At 40.6% G+C, this 18,102-nt stretch overlaps 2 protein-coding genes across 7 annotated transcripts in view; one reads left to right on the top strand and one right to left on the bottom strand.

The window, feature by feature from the left end:
• CFAP100 (cilia and flagella associated protein 100) overlaps positions 1-9,852 on the top strand; it is a 42,398-nt gene extending 32,546 nt beyond the window's left edge. For all 3 annotated transcript variants that reach the window (XM_051983045.1, XM_051983044.1, XM_051983043.1), the window contains exons 13-16: positions 1,655-1,790; positions 5,111-5,313; positions 7,831-7,924; positions 8,590-9,852. In XM_051983045.1, coding sequence (XP_051839005.1) covers positions 1,655-1,790; positions 5,111-5,313; positions 7,831-7,924; positions 8,590-8,703 — 547 coding nt within the window. In that variant the 3' untranslated portion in view covers positions 8,704-9,852. The remainder of the gene's footprint in view (positions 1-1,654; positions 1,791-5,110; positions 5,314-7,830; positions 7,925-8,589) is intronic.
• A 94-nt stretch (positions 9,853-9,946) lies between these two features.
• Positions 9,947-18,102, bottom strand: part of ZXDC (ZXD family zinc finger C) — a 30,404-nt gene continuing 22,248 nt past the window's right edge. For 3 of the 4 annotated variants that reach the window (XM_051983016.1, XM_051983024.1, XM_051983034.1), the window contains 2 exons: positions 12,156-12,257; positions 9,947-11,277 (listed from right to left, as the gene is read on the bottom strand). In XM_051983016.1, coding sequence (XP_051838976.1) covers positions 11,191-11,277; positions 12,156-12,257 — 189 coding nt within the window. In that variant the 3' untranslated portion in view covers positions 9,947-11,190. Of the gene's footprint in view, positions 11,278-12,155; positions 12,258-12,615; positions 12,939-18,102 lie in introns of those variants that run through there. The other variant, XR_007951404.1, reaches the window with a different exon arrangement.

Genomic DNA, 18,102 nt, shown 5'->3' with positions numbered 1-18,102 from the left:
AGTGGGTTCAATTTTCCCCTCCATATAGATCACTTCCAAATCTATGTCAGCAAACCTTAACTCTCTCGTGAACTCAGGTCCTAAATTGTCCGCTGGACACCTCTACTTGGATATCCTCTGGGCATCCCAAATTTAATACTCTCCAAACTGAATCTAATCTATTTTCTCCCCTATTGATTCCTCTTCCAAATATCCTTTATGTTTGGTGGTATCATCCTTCTAGTTACCCAGGTTACAAACCTGGTATCATCCCAAACTCTTCCCTCTCCCAACCTCCTATAACCAATCAGCTTCTAAATCTTGTCCATTCTATCTCTGAAGCATCTCTTATATACTTATCTTTCCCCTTACCCACACATCTATTCTATTTAGCCTCACTATCTCTCCATTTGGACTACCATAATCACTTCCTACCCAGTCTCTTTCTCCTTTCCTCTCTAATCCATCCTCCACATGCTGCCAAATTCATATTCCTAACACACATATCACTCCCCCATTCAAAATCCTTCAGTGACTTCCTCTTGGTTCTAAGATAAACATAAATTATACAGCCTGTCATTTAAAGCCCTCCAAAATTTGGCTTCTCACTGCCTTTGATTATTCGCATTATTTCCCCCCAGCCTTTTAAGCTTTCTAAATTCCAGCCAAACTGGCCTATTGGCTAGTTTTCCAAACTTGATCTGCCATCTCCTACCTTGGTACCTTTTCTCAGACTATTTCCCATAAAATACACTTCCTTCTTTTGTCTCTTAGAATGCTAAGCACTACCCCAGTTATTTGTGCTCTCCCCCTCTTCAAATTATCTGTGCATATCATATTCTCCCAGTAAAATGTAAGGAAATTAAAGACAGGGATGTTTTATGATGCTTGAATTCCTGGAACCTAGCACAATGTTTTACACATAGTAAGCATTTAGTAAACATTCTTTGTTGTTAAATTGCATTGAGGAAACTAAGATTAAGTTCTATTTTAAAAAATCAGAGAAGTAACTTTCTTAAAGACACTTTGGTAGTATAAAGAACGGAGGATTTGAACCCAAACTCTCTAATTCCAAATTCATTACTCTTTCTACGACACACACCCTCTCCTTCCAGAAAGGTACAGGCTTGACTTGAGCTTCTGTCTCTTTCTGTCTCTGTCTCTTTCTCTGTATCTCTCTCTGTATTTCTGTCTTTGTCTCTATGTCTTTCTGTCTCTGTCTTTCTGTCTCTGTATCTTTCTGTCTCTGTGTTTCTGTCTGTCTCTGTCTCTATCTGTATCTTTCTGTCTGTCTGTCTCTGTATTTTATTTCTATGTTTCTATCTCTTTCTCTCTGTCTCTGTGTTTTTCTATCTCTGTGTCTGTCTCTCACTTTCTGTATCTCTATCTGTGTGTGTATCTGTCTTTGTCTCTGTGTCTGTCTCTCTGTTTGTCTCTGTCTCTGTCTTTCTATCTCTGTCTCTCGCTTTCTATATCTATCTCTGAGTCTGTCTTTCTTTGTCTCTGTGTCTTTCTGCCTCTGTTTCTCTCTTTGTCTCTGTCTTTGTATCCTTCTCTCTGTCTCTGTGTCTGTCTCTCTTCCTCTGTATCTCTCTCTCTGTCTCTCTCTGTTGTTTTTCTCTGTCTTTTTGTCTCTGTCTTTCTGTCTCTGTCTCTCTTCCCCCCCCCCTCCCAGGGATCGGGAAATCAACCAGCTTAAGCTACTGTCAAATTCCCTGATGAACTCCATAGCGAAGGAAGAGGAGATTGCTGCAGATCTGCAACTCAAATCTCGTGTCTTCTCTTTTGGCAAGTATAAGGTTGATTACCAGGTAAGTCGCTTTATAATGGCCCAGGGAGTTCTGGTTTGTTCCAGGAAAAGGATGGGATAAGCAAAAGTCCCAGAATTAAAAAAAAACTTTTCTTCTTCTTCTCTTTCTCCTTCTCCTTCTCCCTGTCTTCTCCTTCCCCCTTTCTTTTTCCTTTCCCCTCCCCCTTCCTCCTCCTCCTTCTTTTTTTATAATACTGTTCAAGTTTTATTAAGTATCTGTGTTAGCATTTGTAAAATTTAGTGTGAGAGAATAGATAAGATAGTTTTTAAACTTACATAACCTGTATTTGAGAAAAATGAAACAGGCAAATTATATGTATAGTGATGTTCTGGGATCCTGCTCTAACCTTAAGTCAATTGTTAAATTTTTTAAAACTTCTTTACCTCCAAGGGCCTGTGAAGAGACAAAATGTCACTGGCTATTGAGGGACATGGAAGAATAGAAGAGGAGAGGAATGGAGAAACAGGGAGAGAAAGGAAAGGGGAGGAAAGAGAGAGAGAGACAGAGAGACAAAGAGATAGAAAGAGAGGAGAATAGATATGCAGAATGGAAAAAAAGGCAATAACACGTTTGTGGAAAACAAAGAGCCTCAATATTGAGTTTTATATTCTTAAGGTAACCAAAGCTTGAGGTGCTGATAGCTCTGATGAGAGAAGGTAGTAATCCCTCTCTCCAGCCTTGAGTGTGGCTCTCCATTGTGTTCTCTAACCCTTCAGCTTCCTCAACTGTTTTCTCCATGATATTCTTGAGCCTGGCTTTTGATTCCATCTCACTCTTCTTTGTATCAGTGATTTATCTGATTTATGATTCCATCCCCCATTAAGTTGTCAAGGTCCTTCGAGACAAGGCTTTGTCTATCTCTCTTTGTGTTCCCTTCATGAATTTACTAATTGCTTCTTGAATGTTGAATATTTGCCTCATGCCCTAATAATTCCTTAGTGAATGACTGAGGATCTCATCCTTCCCAAGACTGTAAGTTCCAAAACTCATATTTATCTGTGTTATGAACACATGGTCCCTTTTGGCTGAAACAGATTTGGACATTTAACAAACTGCCTTCTCTTGAATGCTTATTGAATTTCATTTCTCAAAATTGTTTGCTGAAGTTTTGCCTTGTGGATCCAAGTACCAAATGCAATCCCTCTTCTCCGTGATAGTCTTCCAAAAATGCTTGAGGAAATTATGTCTTAATGAGATCTTCCCTGGGCTAAACATCTCCAGTATTAATACAGCATGAGCTTGGAGTCCATCATTATCCTCTGGACAATCTCCAGCTTGTCAATGTCCTTCCTAAACTGTGGTACCCCAAACTTAACCCATACCTGAAGGATGGCATCCTCTCTCATACTGTACATGTTGTTTCTCTTAATAACTAAGATTGGATTAACTTTTTGAGGGGACTGCCATGTCATAAGTACTATTGACTCATATTGAGGTCATACTACAGATACATGAGACACAATCCCCTGCCTCAGAAAGCTTAAAATCTAGTAAGAGAGATGAGACGAGAACACAAATGACTATAATACAAAGGCATGAGCTGGGCTGATAGTGATAGGCTAAGGAAAGTAATGGGGACCCAAGTTTTAGTAACTGCTGAAGAAGTCAGCCCAGAATATTGCGGCTTGGGGGAATGGCAGCAGGAGGGTGCTAGGAATTGTGAGATTAAATCAATCCCAGGAAGAACTGAGTCTAGATTTAGGTGAATTGAGGGAGTCGGGGGTGAATATAGGACAGGAAACCAAAAAGACTTGGAATTCAATTCAACACAACCCACATGTAGTAAGCAACTAGTCCCTGTAGGGCACTGGGGATACAAGACAGAAATTAATCCCTGCACTCAAGAAACTAACCTTCTCTAGAAGAAATAGAACATTTACACAGATAAGTATATGCAAAATGAGAGAAGGTATTAACAACCTTGTGGTGTAGGAGGATACCCATTTTGAAGGGAGTTAGGCATTCTAAAATGATAATGTGAAAAGGGAGTGCATTTCAGGGATGAAGGACTGCCTTGAAAAAGCACTGAAATGGGGAGAGGCATGTTGTTTAGGAAACAACTAGTATGTTCATTTGACTAGAATTAGGCATGTAATCATAAAAAAATAAGACTGGAGAGGCAGGAGGCAGCTAGAACCTGGAGGACTGTAAATGCTGGACTTGAGAAATTTGCATTTTCCATTAGAAGCAGTGGGAAGCAAGGGACAATTTTAGAACAGGGGATTGACATAATCAAAGCTATTTTAGGAAAAATAATTGTGTAGATGTTGTCAACATAGACTCTTGAGTTCCTCCAGTAGATTCTTAGGTTTTTGAGGACAGACTTTTTGCCTAGTTTTGTATCCCTTAGATACTTAATAAATGTTTATTGATGGATAAAGGATAAGACTTAGAAATTGACTGGATATGGATGGGAGGTGGAGAGCGATGAATCTGGGAGACTGGAAGAATGGTTGAAGCAATCTGAACAAGATGAGATGGGATAGTATGGATCATCTTCAAAACATACACGACATGTAAGGAGAGCGAGTGCCATTTTGTCAATTTGTGAGCAAAGGCTCTAAGAGATCATAGGAAGAGATATAACGTGAATTGAGCCACGAAGAGTACTGTGACTACACTGAGGGGAGTTTCTTTTGAGATATAGTTTGGTCTGGATAGCTGCTGACAACTTCAAAATTATATGATTCTGTGAACGCCCTGAAATTAGATGCACCAAGACTCACAAACTAAAAAGAAACTTGGGAATCATCTAATTCAGTTCTTTCATTTTACAGATTCAGAAAATGAGTCCCAGAGAGAGGTGACTTTTCCTAAGGATATGCAACTAGTAAGGAGCATAACAGGAATTCAGTAAACATTTATAAGTATCTACTAAGTGCAAAGCACTGGGCTGGATACTTGGGGATATAAAAGTTGAAAATGATCGCAAGGAACTAAAAGTTTAGGAGACTCTTGAAGTAAAAGTAAAGGGGTAGGGGAGAGAGGTGATAGCAAACAGAGAAATAATTATGATACAAAACAAGATTGTAGTTGGAAAAAATGAGACTTGGGAGAAAGAGAACCAGGCAAATGGCAGTGAGAAATAAGAGGCAAGAGCATGTTCCAACAACCATTTTCCTCCGTTGCCCAAGTCATTTTGAAAAATATACAATACTAATAAGCTAAACCTCATATTAATGTGTGGAAGCAGAGAAGTGAAGCTAAAAGATTTAAGAACTGATACCAGGGAAGAAATCTGATGAAGAATTTAGGTTCCTTAACCTTTCATTCTATACAGCCGATTTTCCCTCATCTTCTTGTTCCTCACCCACTCCTAGAACAATATGTTGGCCAGCCTGAACAAAAAGGTGATAGAAGTTTACCACCACTGCACTGGGGACTGTGAGTCCAGCCTGAGCACCTTGCAGATGCTCACCATTATTGAGGAACAGCTAGACGATCTCTTAGAGAATCTGGAGAAGATCCCAGCGTGGAAGATTGAGCAGATCGAGAAGATCAAAGAAAAGGAGAGAAGGTTGAGGTGAGGGTTAATTCATTGACAAACATAATGCCTTGATTTTTTGTTTTTAAATACCAGCCTACTAACCCTCACAAGTCCTCATCCGGACAGACTTCTTCAGTACTCCTTATAGCATGTCTCCCTGAATGGCACACAATAGTCCAGATATAACAAAAGTAGAGGGCAAGGGGAAAATAATTTCCCTCATTCTGGATAGTCTGTTCTTGTTAATCACCATACCTTCATTTCAGGGCCCTTCCCTATCTACTTTTGTCCCTAGATGAAATGTACACCATGGGATAGGGTGGGCTCCAGCTCCAGGGTCTCTTCTTTCTGCTAGGTGACAGTAGATGAGAGGGACTTATTCCAAGTGGTTCAGATCTTTATTTAGACATTCACCAATACATTAGTGCATTTCAGCAATTGTGAAGAAAAACCAGAATTCTCAAGGAGACAGAATCTACTTTACCTACAGGGATCCTTTTAATTCCTAAGAAGCCTCACTTCCCTCAAAGCCCACTTAATAAGAGGCCTTTTCCGATCTTTTTACTAGATCTCGATCCCCTTAAAATGCCTTTGCATTATCTGTATACATGGTGTTTTCTCTCATTAAAATATAAACTCCATAGGGGTAAGTGTAGGATGCACTAAACAATGGCTTGCATACAGCCAGCACCATAAGTGGACATTTAGTGACTTTTGAGTAAGTTTAGGATGTTTTTGTGTCCCCAGAAGCACCAAACATAATGGCTTACCTATAGCAAGCACCTTAAATGATCATTTAGTGACTTGAATCTCCCTCACATAGCCCTAAGAACTTAGGGAGCCTGTCTCCAGTTCTACCTGATTCTGTCCAGATTTGCTCAGTTTACCTGGTTTTGAAAGGACAAAAGTCTGTTTCCCAGTTTCTTTTTTAAAATAAGGATTCATATGAGCAGAACCAGGAGATCATTATATACCTCAACAACAAAACTGTATGAGGATGTATTCTGATGGAAGTGGATCTCTTCGACAAAGAGATCTAACTCAGTTTCAATTGATCAAGGATGGACAGAAGCAGCTACACCCAAAGAAAGAACCCTGGAAAATGAATATAAACTATTTGCATTTTTGTTGTTCTTCCCGGGTTATTTTTACCTTCTGAATCCAATTCTCCCTGTGCAACAAGAGAACTGTTCGGTTCTGCAAATATATATTGTATCTAGGATATACTGTGACCTATTTAACATATATAGGACTGCTTGCCATCTGGGGGAGGGGGTGGAGGGAGGGAGGGGAAAAATCGGAACAGAAACAAGTGCAAGGGATAATGTTGTAAAAAATTACCCTGGCATGGGTTCTGTCAATAAAAAGTTACTAAAAAATAAAAATAAAATAAGGATTCATTTAGAGAGTCCTTATTTCACTAAATGATTAAGGAGAATGCGATGGATAGTACAATGTATTAGACTCAACCTGGGATCCATAAACTGACTTCTTTAAATCTTTTGATAACTATATTTCAGCACTTCTTTTACGATCTTAACTATTTGGCTATGCAGCTGAAAAGGGCCCAAGACACAAAACAGGGGCAAGAACCCCTGATGTAGTGAACAGAGGCCCGGCCTTCAGGTCAAAAAAGAGTGGAGTTTGCACTTAGCAAGCTTCCTTTGGGTCTGGAGAGGGGAGGGAGCAGGGGAGACGTCACTTGAGCTCTCAAAAGCCTCACATAGCCTACAGTTAAGATTCAAAGGCCCACCTGCCTCACTGGAAGCTTCCTCGGAGACCATCGCATGACTGCCCTTTCCCCCAAAGGGGAAAATAGCACCTTGATACACGTCTCAGACAAAGGTCAGAGAGTATTCTAACAAGGCGCCATCCATTGGCTGAATCCTTTTCCTCCTAATTCAGCCTCCCTCCCCATTTTGATGATTTCCCCCCATCAGGAGGGTCCTGCATTGTTATCCCTTGCAGTGTAACATTGGGGGAGTTCTAGCCTTCTGATGACTTGATAGGTCAAAGACCGAACATGGCAAACTCCAGATTCTGGGGGAATAAGGAAATTCATCAATTCTTTTATTTTTGGGTGGGAAGGAAGCAGACCTGTGGTCTAGGTTTTACAGTAAACAGCAGGTGAGGAAGGTCCCACTCCCCAGAGGGGTTGACAGTGTAGGATTTTGGGATTTGTGCTGGTCTCTCAGCCTGTTGCCTCCATGGCTACCTCTCCATACTCGGACCTGGGGACGGGCTCTCCAGCCCGGCTGACGGGGGACGTCTGGCCAGGCCCCCTCCAGTCACAGCAGGCAGGAAGGGATGGCGGCCAGGACACTCGGGATCCGTCTGCACTCAGGCCACAAGGCTGGCATTGAACAGTGAGGGGCTCGCGGTTAGCTCAATCAGAGCTGGCGAGGGCGAACTAGGACAGCGGCTCCCAGTCTGAAGTTGTATCTGGGAGCAGGCTGGAATCGGGGGGATGGCCGCACCCCGAGGGGCTGACTACTTGTGAGGTGAGGATTTGCCCAGGCTGGCTGTCTCATTAGTGTCCTTTTTGTTGGGCAGATTGAGGGAAGAGAAACTAAAAGTGCTTCAAAGTCTTCACGAGGAGCGGCTCCAGAGAGCCCTGGCCAGAGCCCAGGCATCAATCAAGAAAAAGGTAGGGAGAAGTGAGCTGCGCTGGGCCAGTGCAGCTCCTGGGACCCAAGTTCACGGTTGGAGGACAGGGGAGTACAGACACACCAAACAGCATGGAGGCAGGCTATCTCCACTGAGAGTGATGGCCTGCTGCTCCGGAATGTCCAGGCTATTGAGGACCCTGCTCCAGAAGGCAGGTGTAGCCTGCATGCCCTAGGTGCCATGAGAAGGGACCCGAGGACGTCCTGGCTTAGGCCGAGTCCCGACATGGGATCTCTCTAACAGGTGACCTGGACTTGGAATCCCTGGAGGCTGGGAGGTCCCCATCACAAGCTCATTAACGCCATGAGCTCCAAATGTCTAAACTTTGTGCACTGAGCTGCTGCCAGCCACTCTTCATCCACTGCCTTGTTTCCCTTCTCCCAATCAGCCCGCAACCTTGTGAAGGGCCCTCTCCCCCCACAAACCTGGCCCCAGCTGCCCGGTGGGTCTGTGAGGACGATCCTGAGATGGCCCCTGGTGCCCCCAGCATCCCTGTTCCTCCCAGAATGCCCCCCACGAACATCTTCTCCTCAGAGCAGAGTGCCCAGGATGGCCGCATCCTTCACAATTCTCTCTTTTCCATCTGGCTGTCAGAGTGGCTGCTTCTGGGGCTCCTGCTAAGGCGCACCTCTCTTTTCTCTGCAGACAGGCAGGAGGCTCATGTTCCGCTCAGAGCCTGTGGACCACAAAGTCCGGGGCGAGGACACCAATCGCATGGACAACAAGGAGAAGGAAGAAATGCTCTTCTTCTTCACTTAGCTCACACGCACACGCACATGCACACGCACTCCCATGGAGTTGGCTGAACACTTGTAAGAGATGTAAACAATCGAAGCAAACAGACTGCACTGGTTTACTTGTATGTTTTAGAGTCGCTCCAACCCCCTTTCCCAGTGTCCCCGGACACACGTTCTTTCTGTGCTTGTATTTAAACTAAAATAAAAGTCCATGCTCCTTTTGGTTGTGCAAGGAGGCCCCTTTAAAGAAGCCGAGATTCTGTTATAAAGTCTGGGGTCCTTTCTTCCTCCTCTGTAATAAAGCCACCATTTCCTAAGCATTCTGTAAAAGCAGCGAGGAAAGAACAGAAATGATGCCTTAAGCTACAACTATTCAAGGAGGAAAGGCATCAGAGGAAGAGTCAATGAATAGGAAAGATTCCCGATTCTGGGCAGATATATTTTCAAGCCCCAAGAGTCATAGTTCCTTGTACTGTCATGTAAAACTGCAAGTGCAAGACCATTTTTTAAAAAGGCTTTATTAATTCATCTGCACTAGGGGCTATGTCCATTGCCAGCAATGAACCTCAAAGCCAAGAAAAATCTGACCACTAGCAATACGTGTCCCATGTTAGCAACATACACCCATCCTGTAAGCCACAGCCACAAGCCTACTAAGGGGAGCATCCTGACAGGGCACGAAGGAGCCCCGGCTCGTAGAGGAGAGGGAGCAGGATGCTCTCTGGCCACACCGGCAGCGGCCAGCGGCCAGGGAGGCAACACGGAGTGCCTATAAGGAGGAGGTGCACGAGGGCGACAGCCCCACCTGGAACTGGCTCAGAGAGGGTTTCGGGAAGTGCTGACAGCAGAGCAGATGAGGACTCGCAGTGGATTGCTGGAATTGCTCCAAAGAGCACAATTCTAAAAATTCAAGAAATGCAGAGTAGGAGGAATCTGTATTCCTTTCAGTTCCGAGAAACAAAACAGCATCTTTACACAAGCATAGACTTCCAAAGGCACAAGAAAAAAAAAGCATTTCTGAACGACCCTGTGTGAATTCCGTAACTGTAAATAACAAATAAATATGTGCAAGGTTATAAATTCATGTCCTTTTGTATGACAAGGCTTCCTTTGTAAAAAATACTATTTATACATAATATACAAAGCATATCTTTAGACCTCACAACAGGAAAGGTATACAAGCCATACCATTATTAAATCCTATACATAATTTTATAGGCATTCAGGACACACTTTAAAAACTATTGTCAAGTGACCAACAAATGTAAATACCCAAATGTAAAATTTAATTTTTTAAAAGGTAAACTCTATGGCCCAAATTTTATGTGGGGTGTGAAAACCAAGATGGCCAGAAACCCACTCCAATACGCACTCCATCATCCTGCTTTTTCCTCTTGTTCCAAACAGGCTGATGCATACCGAAGGGATATCACGTGGCTGAAGTCCTGCCTGCTCACACACCAGGGCTGGAGGTACCGTGGAGTGGCCAGTGTGGAGGCATCGCAATCTCGCCCAAACGATTCTGAGATGAGAGACGGGGATGGGGCCTGTGCCGGTGAAGAGCCCCCCCAGACAGAAATCCTTGACACCATGACATCGGGGCTCCCACCTTCACCTCCTTGGGAGGCTGACCAGACCGTCTTATGCAACAGCCAGACTGATGCCGTGTTGGATGAGGGCAGTACAGCAGAGTGGACACAGAGCTGGACTTGGAATCAGGAAGACATAGGTTCAAATGCTGCTGTGACCCCCTTGGAGCCCCAATTTCCTCTGTAAATAAGGGCCTTGTCAAGATGGCCTCTCAGGTCTCTCCCAGTTCTAATCCTCCCTAGGTCCAAGTGCTGGGATCATGCCAGCCCAAGGGCATCCAGAGAGAGGATGCTCAGTGGGTGGATCAGCTATGACTAATGCAGAGTCTTGGATTCTGTCTTGGCACTCTCAGAGGACAATCTATCCCCTCAGTTCGATAGAAGGCCTCTGAGAGTGCCCTGGCAGGTGCTGCCCACCTCTCAAGTGCAAGGTCCCCATCAGGGCACCTTCCTCCCTTCTAGTCTAAGTGCCCAGAGAATGGTCAGATGGCTGATCTCACCTTTACTGATCAGCCTCAATCTTTGTCCCCCTCCCAAGAATCCTTATTTACTGCAACAAGTCATTTGTGACAAGTTCAACAATGGAAAGGCAGGTTCACAAACCAAGTGGTATAAATTACTGAATCAAAGTGCTTATTTTTATCATAGCCCTTCTATTCTGCAAGGCAGCTTCATACAACCCAACCCAACCCAAGGACCCTTTCCTAACAGTCCAAACAGAAGGCAAACAACATCTATTGATACATCAAAGAGTCTTCTGAAGAAACTCTTTGTGTGGAACCATAAAACAAGATGCGTTAGCTCCATTTTTTTTTTCACATTTTCTTTAAAAATTAAGCTCTGGAAACATCTTTTCCATTTTCCATAGCATGATTGCACTCTTTGCATCCCTCCCCACCCCCAAAGTAATATTAATAGTCTCATTCTAGGTCCTGTAAATTTATTGTGCTTCCTGTGAACTGTGAGTTATCAGAACCAGCATCGTCCTCGGTTGAAGTATGTGGCTCCTATAAAATCAAAACAGAGAGTGAGTGCCAGAATTAGAAGTGTTGGGACCTTCTAAACAATTTTCAACTCTAATGGAGATAGGAAGCTTCAGGGAAGCCTGGCTATCCTCACCTAGGCAGCTGAACTGACTTAATAGAGCATTTCTTTTGTTTTTACTGCCAATAAAATGCAACAGATAACTAATCTGAAGGTAGTAAGAAGCAAGAATTCTGGAGTTAAAAAACTACTAAGATTTTTTTCAATATGAAAAATAAACATTAGAAACTAAGTTAAATTATGTTTAAGGTAATATATTTTAGATACTGATCATTTATTTTCATATGCATAACTCATTTTGAATTTTCTGTCCCCAGTCCAACCAACTTGAGCAAATTTATCTCTATCCTATCTATTAAAAATGATTATAAGGACCTGAGTTCAAATCTGACCTCAGACACTTAACTAGCCATGTGACCCTGAACAAGTCACTTAATCCCAATTGACTCACCACCACCCCACCCTCCCCACAAAAAGGAGAGAAAAATAAAGTTATTATGGATTAATTCAACTTTCTACATTTAGAATGAGATTGTGAAAACTGCAGTAAAGAGTAATTATTGTCATTTTTAAAAAATAAAATGAATACTTATAAATTTTAAGAATCTTTTTAATACTATAAAAAAGAATTCTCTTTTTTTCCTACTAGAAATGTATCAGTGATTCCCAAAAGATACAAAGACCTATGAAAATAGGCAAGATACTTTTATGTTTTAAAAAATTATCAAAGCCTCATTATGAGACATTTTAATTTTAGTTAAAAGTTAATGTTGGGTATTAGTAAATCAGTTGTCTTTTAATCTAATTTGGCGATTAGAAAACAGTTTTTAAAAGACCATACCTGAAGTATATGTACTGGTAAATCCACAGTAAGCTGAGAATGTGTTGTGGAAGACTGAGAGCTGAGCTGAAATGGTGAATCTCCATCGCCAGGGGGATCATCCTGAGGAAGCAACAATTAGAGTTCTTCAAAAATTCACATACATTTCTTCCATTTTAATTTCTTTTCCATCCTTTCGCATGCAGCCATTTTTATCACTATGCAGTGTTAAGTCAGAAAATGTCATTCACTTCATAGCTGGCTCCCAACAGTTCCCTCTTCTCACACCTGTGCCTCTGGTCTCCACAGTAGCCAGCCCAAACACCATCTAACCATCAGCCCTTGTCAAAGCTTTGGTTTATACATCCTGAGAAGACTCAAGGACAGATTTCAGGAAGCAGGAGGGCAGAGGACAGGACAAGACACACAGCTCTTTAACAGAGGGGGAGGGGCAGCATGGGGCTTCAATCAAACCAGTTACCATGAGAAAAGGAGGAGGTAGTTTCTTGTTCCTTGAACACCAGCATCCAAGCCCAGAATGTTCTCAGTCCTCATCTCTACTTGCCAGAATATTTGTTTCCTTCAAGGCTCAACTTAGGGGTCACTCCTTCCAGGAAGTCTTCCCTGACTCCCCTCGCCCAGCGGTTCATACATTTCCTTCATACATACATACATAACGACTTATGTCCATACATGCTGGATTCCCCAAATAGAACGCAAGCTCTTTAAAGGCAGTGGCTATTTCTCTGGCTTTGCATTCCTGGCACCCAGCAAAGTGACCTGGATCTGCGAGTGCTTCAAAGTCTGGTTAAATAAACCATGAAAGAAAAATGAAAAGAGATTCCTCTGTGGGCTGCTAGCTCTACATTATTCTCAGTCTGGAACAATTTAAATTCTTATCAACAATATAAAAATGAGCAATTGGAAAGGTTAAAGATCTCTGCTCAACACAGTAATCAAGATTCCGGAAGTCTCATGATAAAGTAAATATGCAACAGAAACACATTTTTGGATGAGGAAATGAAAGTTTGTTTCATTTGACAATACTTCTAACAAGTTTGTCATTTTTTTAAAATTTACCTTTAATTGGAAGGTCAAAGAAAAACAAATGCTTAACAATTGGAAAAAATAAAATTTAGTTAAAACTTTTACTCCTATACTAACGTCTTCCTGATTTTTTTCTACTTATTCACTTGAAAATCCTTTGAATGAGCACTTGATTCCCACTACTGCCACCTCTCTCCATATTTACCTCATCATGGTTCCCCCATATCTTTATTTTGATGTCCTGGAAGATCTTTCTCAATTAAAGGCTCTGCCCTTTTGCCTTTAGCACATGCATAAATGTTGCAGGCAAAGTGATGAGTAATTCAATGAGCTGTTTCAAGGAGTGGTTATATTACAACCATATTATTCCAATTATTCATATATTATATTATAACCAATATTATTTAGTTATATTCCAATCAATCTTCTTTTGCCATGAACTCAAGTTTTTTTTTTTTTTTTTTTACTGTCATAATTCAGTTAGCACAGTGTGAGAGCAGCATTTGGAGAATGTTATCAGTGACAAATCCTTGCTTCCCTAAAAACAGTCTCCCACATCTGTTGGCTTTCTTTGCTCTCTACCCTGCCTACTTTGCATGCTCTGAATCATTTTCCACGTGAGGGTCCAGGTGATTGCCAGGACCTAGTGCAGTTTCCACTGGGGAAGTGGAATACTGGCATAGCATTGTAAACTTACAAAGCATTCTGCAGAAATCTCTTAAGTTATGGACAACCATGGACAGTAGATGATCCAATATTACTAACTTGATATGACGAAGGAAGATGCTGACTCAGGAGGGCTAAGGTCATTGCCTCTCCACAGAGCTAGCAGCCACTGGCTATGAGACGCCAGCAATCTGGGCTCAGTAGCAGCAGCAACAAGAGCTGACATTTCTACATTGCTAAAGTCTCCGGGCTCCCATCTCTCAGGATTTGAGGACGCAGACTGGGTGTTGGGCTGAGAGTATGAAATGTGGCTTCTGGCCCAAACTCTACCGCTCTGCTGCTTAGTGATAGGCTACCCTCAGATCAGCATGAGGGGGTGGAGAAGACAAAGGGTGGAGGAAGAGCATCTTAGAAGCATCAGGAATGACAGACTAAAGAAGTGATTTTCAGTCTTACAGCTTCTTTTTGTGTATGAATTAATTGGCTATATCTTCTTTCACTTTTCCTCTTCCTATCACTATGGAGTTTTTCCCCATTTGTGGATTATTTATTTGTATTACTTGGGTTGAAGTAGGGGAGATTGGAGAGCAATCTGGAATTAAATCCTTTGATCAAGTAATACCACTATTAGGTCTGTTTCCCAAGAGAAAAAAAAAACAAACCTATATATTCCAAATTACTTATAGCAGCTCTCTTGGAAGTGGCAGAGAACTGGACATCAGGAGGATACTCTTCAACTAGGGAATGGCTCAACAAGTTGTGGTATAGGTTTGTGATGACATACTACTGCACTGTTAAGAAATGATGAGCAAGGTGATGTTAGAAAAACATGGAAAGACTTAAATGAAAAGTGAAATGAACAGAACTGAGAGAATATTGTATACAGTAATAGCAATAATGTTTGAAGAATAATTGTGAACAATGAAGCTATTCTGATATTATAAATGCTCAAATAAACTTCAAAGGAAAATGCTATCCCCCTCCACAGAAAAAACAGAAGTATGCATAGAATGGTTTTATATATATACATTTATACAGATATATGCATACTATATATGTATACATATACATATACATAGACACATACACACACACATATATATGGCTGTGTCAAATGGTGATCTTCTCTAGTACAAGGTGGGAAGGGAGGGAAAAAGTTCAAAACTTAAAAACAAAACCAAAACATACTTTAAAAAAGAAAAAAGAAAGTAGAAAGCTACCTCCAGTTGATCAAACCCCATTAAAAATAATTTCACTATTAAAAAGATAATAGTAATAATAAGAACTGCTATTCTGATTCTAACCATCAAGAAAGAAATGGTCACTATAATGGAAATTATAAAAATTGAAAGAGAGTGATGACTACAAATGGCTACCTCAATAGGGAAAGTCTGTACATGACCCGATATCAAAGGGTTGCTTTCAAGATCCAATTAAAACAAGTTTATAAAACTTTTAACACAGAGCTGGGCACATAGGAAGCATTATAGAAATGTTAGCTATTAGTTATCAGGCATCAATAGATAACAAACTAAAAGCCAAATATTCTGACATACTTCTTAGATGATTTTGTGAGAATAGATTTCAAAGGTTTACACAAAGGATATACGGGATCCAATGGCTTAGGAAGCTCTCTATAAATATCTATTTGTTGAGAGAACTAACCTATCAAGTCAGGGAAGGGGAAATTACAGAGGATCAATACCATGATGCCTTAGGTCCTCTAACAATGACAGGAAAATGATCACTCCTAGCCTGTCTCCACAGAGGAGAACAATAAGGGGTGACTAGAGGGTGGGATGGGGCATTAACTATGCTAAAGGAAAGACCCAGGTTAAAGAAGAGATGAATGGATAAACCCAAAGATCCCAGCTTCTGGGATAAGAACTAAATTGCTGGGTAAACTGGAAAATAGTATGGAAAAAACTAGGTATTGACCAACATCTGGCACCCTATATCAAGAAATGAATTCAAGACTTAGAAATAAAACAAATTAGGAGAACAAGGGATAGTCTACCTCTCAGATCTGTGGATAAGGAGAAATTTATGACCAAAGAAGAACTAGAGAACATTATGAAATGCAAAATGAATGATTTTGATTATATTAAATAAAAAAGGTTTTGCTCAAACAAAACCAATTCAACTAAAATTAGAAGGGAAGCAGAAAGTTGGGGAAAAACATTTTATAGTCAGTGTTTCTGATAAAAGTCTCATTTCTAAAACATATAGAAAATTGACTCAAATTTATAAGAATATAAGCCATTCCCCAATTGATAAATGGTCAAAAGCTATGAACAGACAATTTTCAGATGAAAAATTTCTAGTCATATGAAAAAATGTTCTAAAAAAAATTACTGATTTTTTATGTAATGCAAAATTAAGAATTGCAAAATTAAAATTAAGAAATGTAAATTAAGACAATTTTGAGATATCACTTCATACTTCTCATATTGGCTAAGATAAAAGGAAAAGATAACAATAAATGTTGGAGGGGGCATGGTAAAACTGGGACACTAGTGCATTGTTGGTGGAGCTATGAAATGATCCAACCATTCTGGAGAGTAATTTGGAACTATGCCCAAAAGGCTATCAAGCTACAGACACCTTTTCATCCAGCAGTGTCTTTACTGGGCTTGTATCCCAAAGAGATCATAAAATTGGGAAAGGACCCATATGTGCAAAAATATTTATAGCAGCTTTTTTTGTAGTTGGAAAGACTTAAAAACTGAGTGGATACTCAGTTGAGGAATGGTTGAATAAGTCAAGATATATAAATGTATTGGAATATTATTGTTCTATAAAAAATGACTGGCTGATTTCAGAAAAGCCTGGAAAGTGCTAAGTGAAGTGAGCAGAACCAAGAGAATGTTATACACAGTAACAATAATATTATGTGATGATCAAGTATGATGGACTTGGCTCTTCTCAACATGGTAATTCAAGGCAATTCAGATATATCTGTGATATAAAGAGTCATCTGCATCCAGAGAGAATTATGGAGAGTGAATGTGAATCAAAGCATAGTATTTTCACCTTTCTGTTGTTTATTTGCTTGTTTGTTTGTTTGTTTTTTCTTTCTTGTATCTTTTCCCCCTTTGGATTTGATTTTTTTTTTTTTTTTGCATAGCATGACAAATATGGAAATATGTTTAGAAGAACTGCACATATTTAACCTATATTGCATTACTTGCTGTCTTGGGAGAGGGGGAAAGGAGGAAGAGAAGAAGAAAAGAAGGGATGAATGGATCATAAGACATGACAGAGTAAGAAATCTCAATCACTCAACTTATTTTGCCATCATTTTCTCCCGAAGGTGAATGAACAAAACAAAAATAATTAACAGGAAGCTGAAACTGAAGATAAATGAGAAGACATTATTTCAACATCTTCCTGCTCTAAATGGGAAAATCATTAGGCCTAGTCAATCTTGGTACTCAATGAATCACTGAAGTGAAAAGAATTTCGGAATTCAATCAGTAACTCTTCATTTGTTCAGAGCTTACCATGTGCCAAGTACTATGCCAGGCACTGGGAATTCCAAGACAAAAAAAGAATCTTTACTTTTAATGCACTTACATTTTATCAAGGAGCTTACATCCCACAACTTAGAGAAGAATTTCTTAAAGAAGGTAATTGGTAGTTAAGCCTTTGCCTGAAGACTTCGCTACCTTTCAGACTTTCCATTAGACCAAAGAGTAATCAATACTAGCTCAATGTCAACTTGAGAGAAAATCTAGTGGAATGTCCTAGGGAAATGTGCTTGACCTTATTCAACATTTTTATTAATAACCTGAATAAAACCAGGGCTAGCTAACATATTAGACAGCAGCTAGGATCTGGATTGATTTGGACAGGCTAGAATCTTGGCTGAAATGATTAAGATGATGTATAATAAAGAAAGGAAGAGTTCAGATCATTTACATTAAGAACAGAAAGGGAGAGTTACTGTTAACAACACTCCCTGTAAAAAGAGATCTAGGTGGAGCATATTGGTCAAGATGACAAAGTATGGGAAGTCAATGCCAGAAGAGTTGGAGAAAAGTAAGAGTGAATTACTACAAAGTTAGCGAAACTGTGGACAAGTTTGGCCACTCTAGAAAGCAAACTGGAATTATGTTAAATCAATAGCTAAAATGTTTGGTTCTTTGACTCAGAGATCTCTCTGCTAGCCATGTACTGCAGAGAGGTCAAAAACAGGAAACATATATACCCATACTCCACCCACATGCACATCCACCTTCTCTTCCTTTTCCTC

This window comes from Antechinus flavipes, chromosome 1 (genome assembly GCF_016432865.1).
Source record: "Antechinus flavipes isolate AdamAnt ecotype Samford, QLD, Australia chromosome 1, AdamAnt_v2, whole genome shotgun sequence".
NCBI lineage: Eukaryota > Metazoa > Chordata > Mammalia > Dasyuromorphia > Dasyuridae > Antechinus > Antechinus flavipes.
The sequence above is the reverse complement of the archived record's forward strand: the minus strand, read 5'-3'. Positions and strand labels throughout refer to the sequence as shown.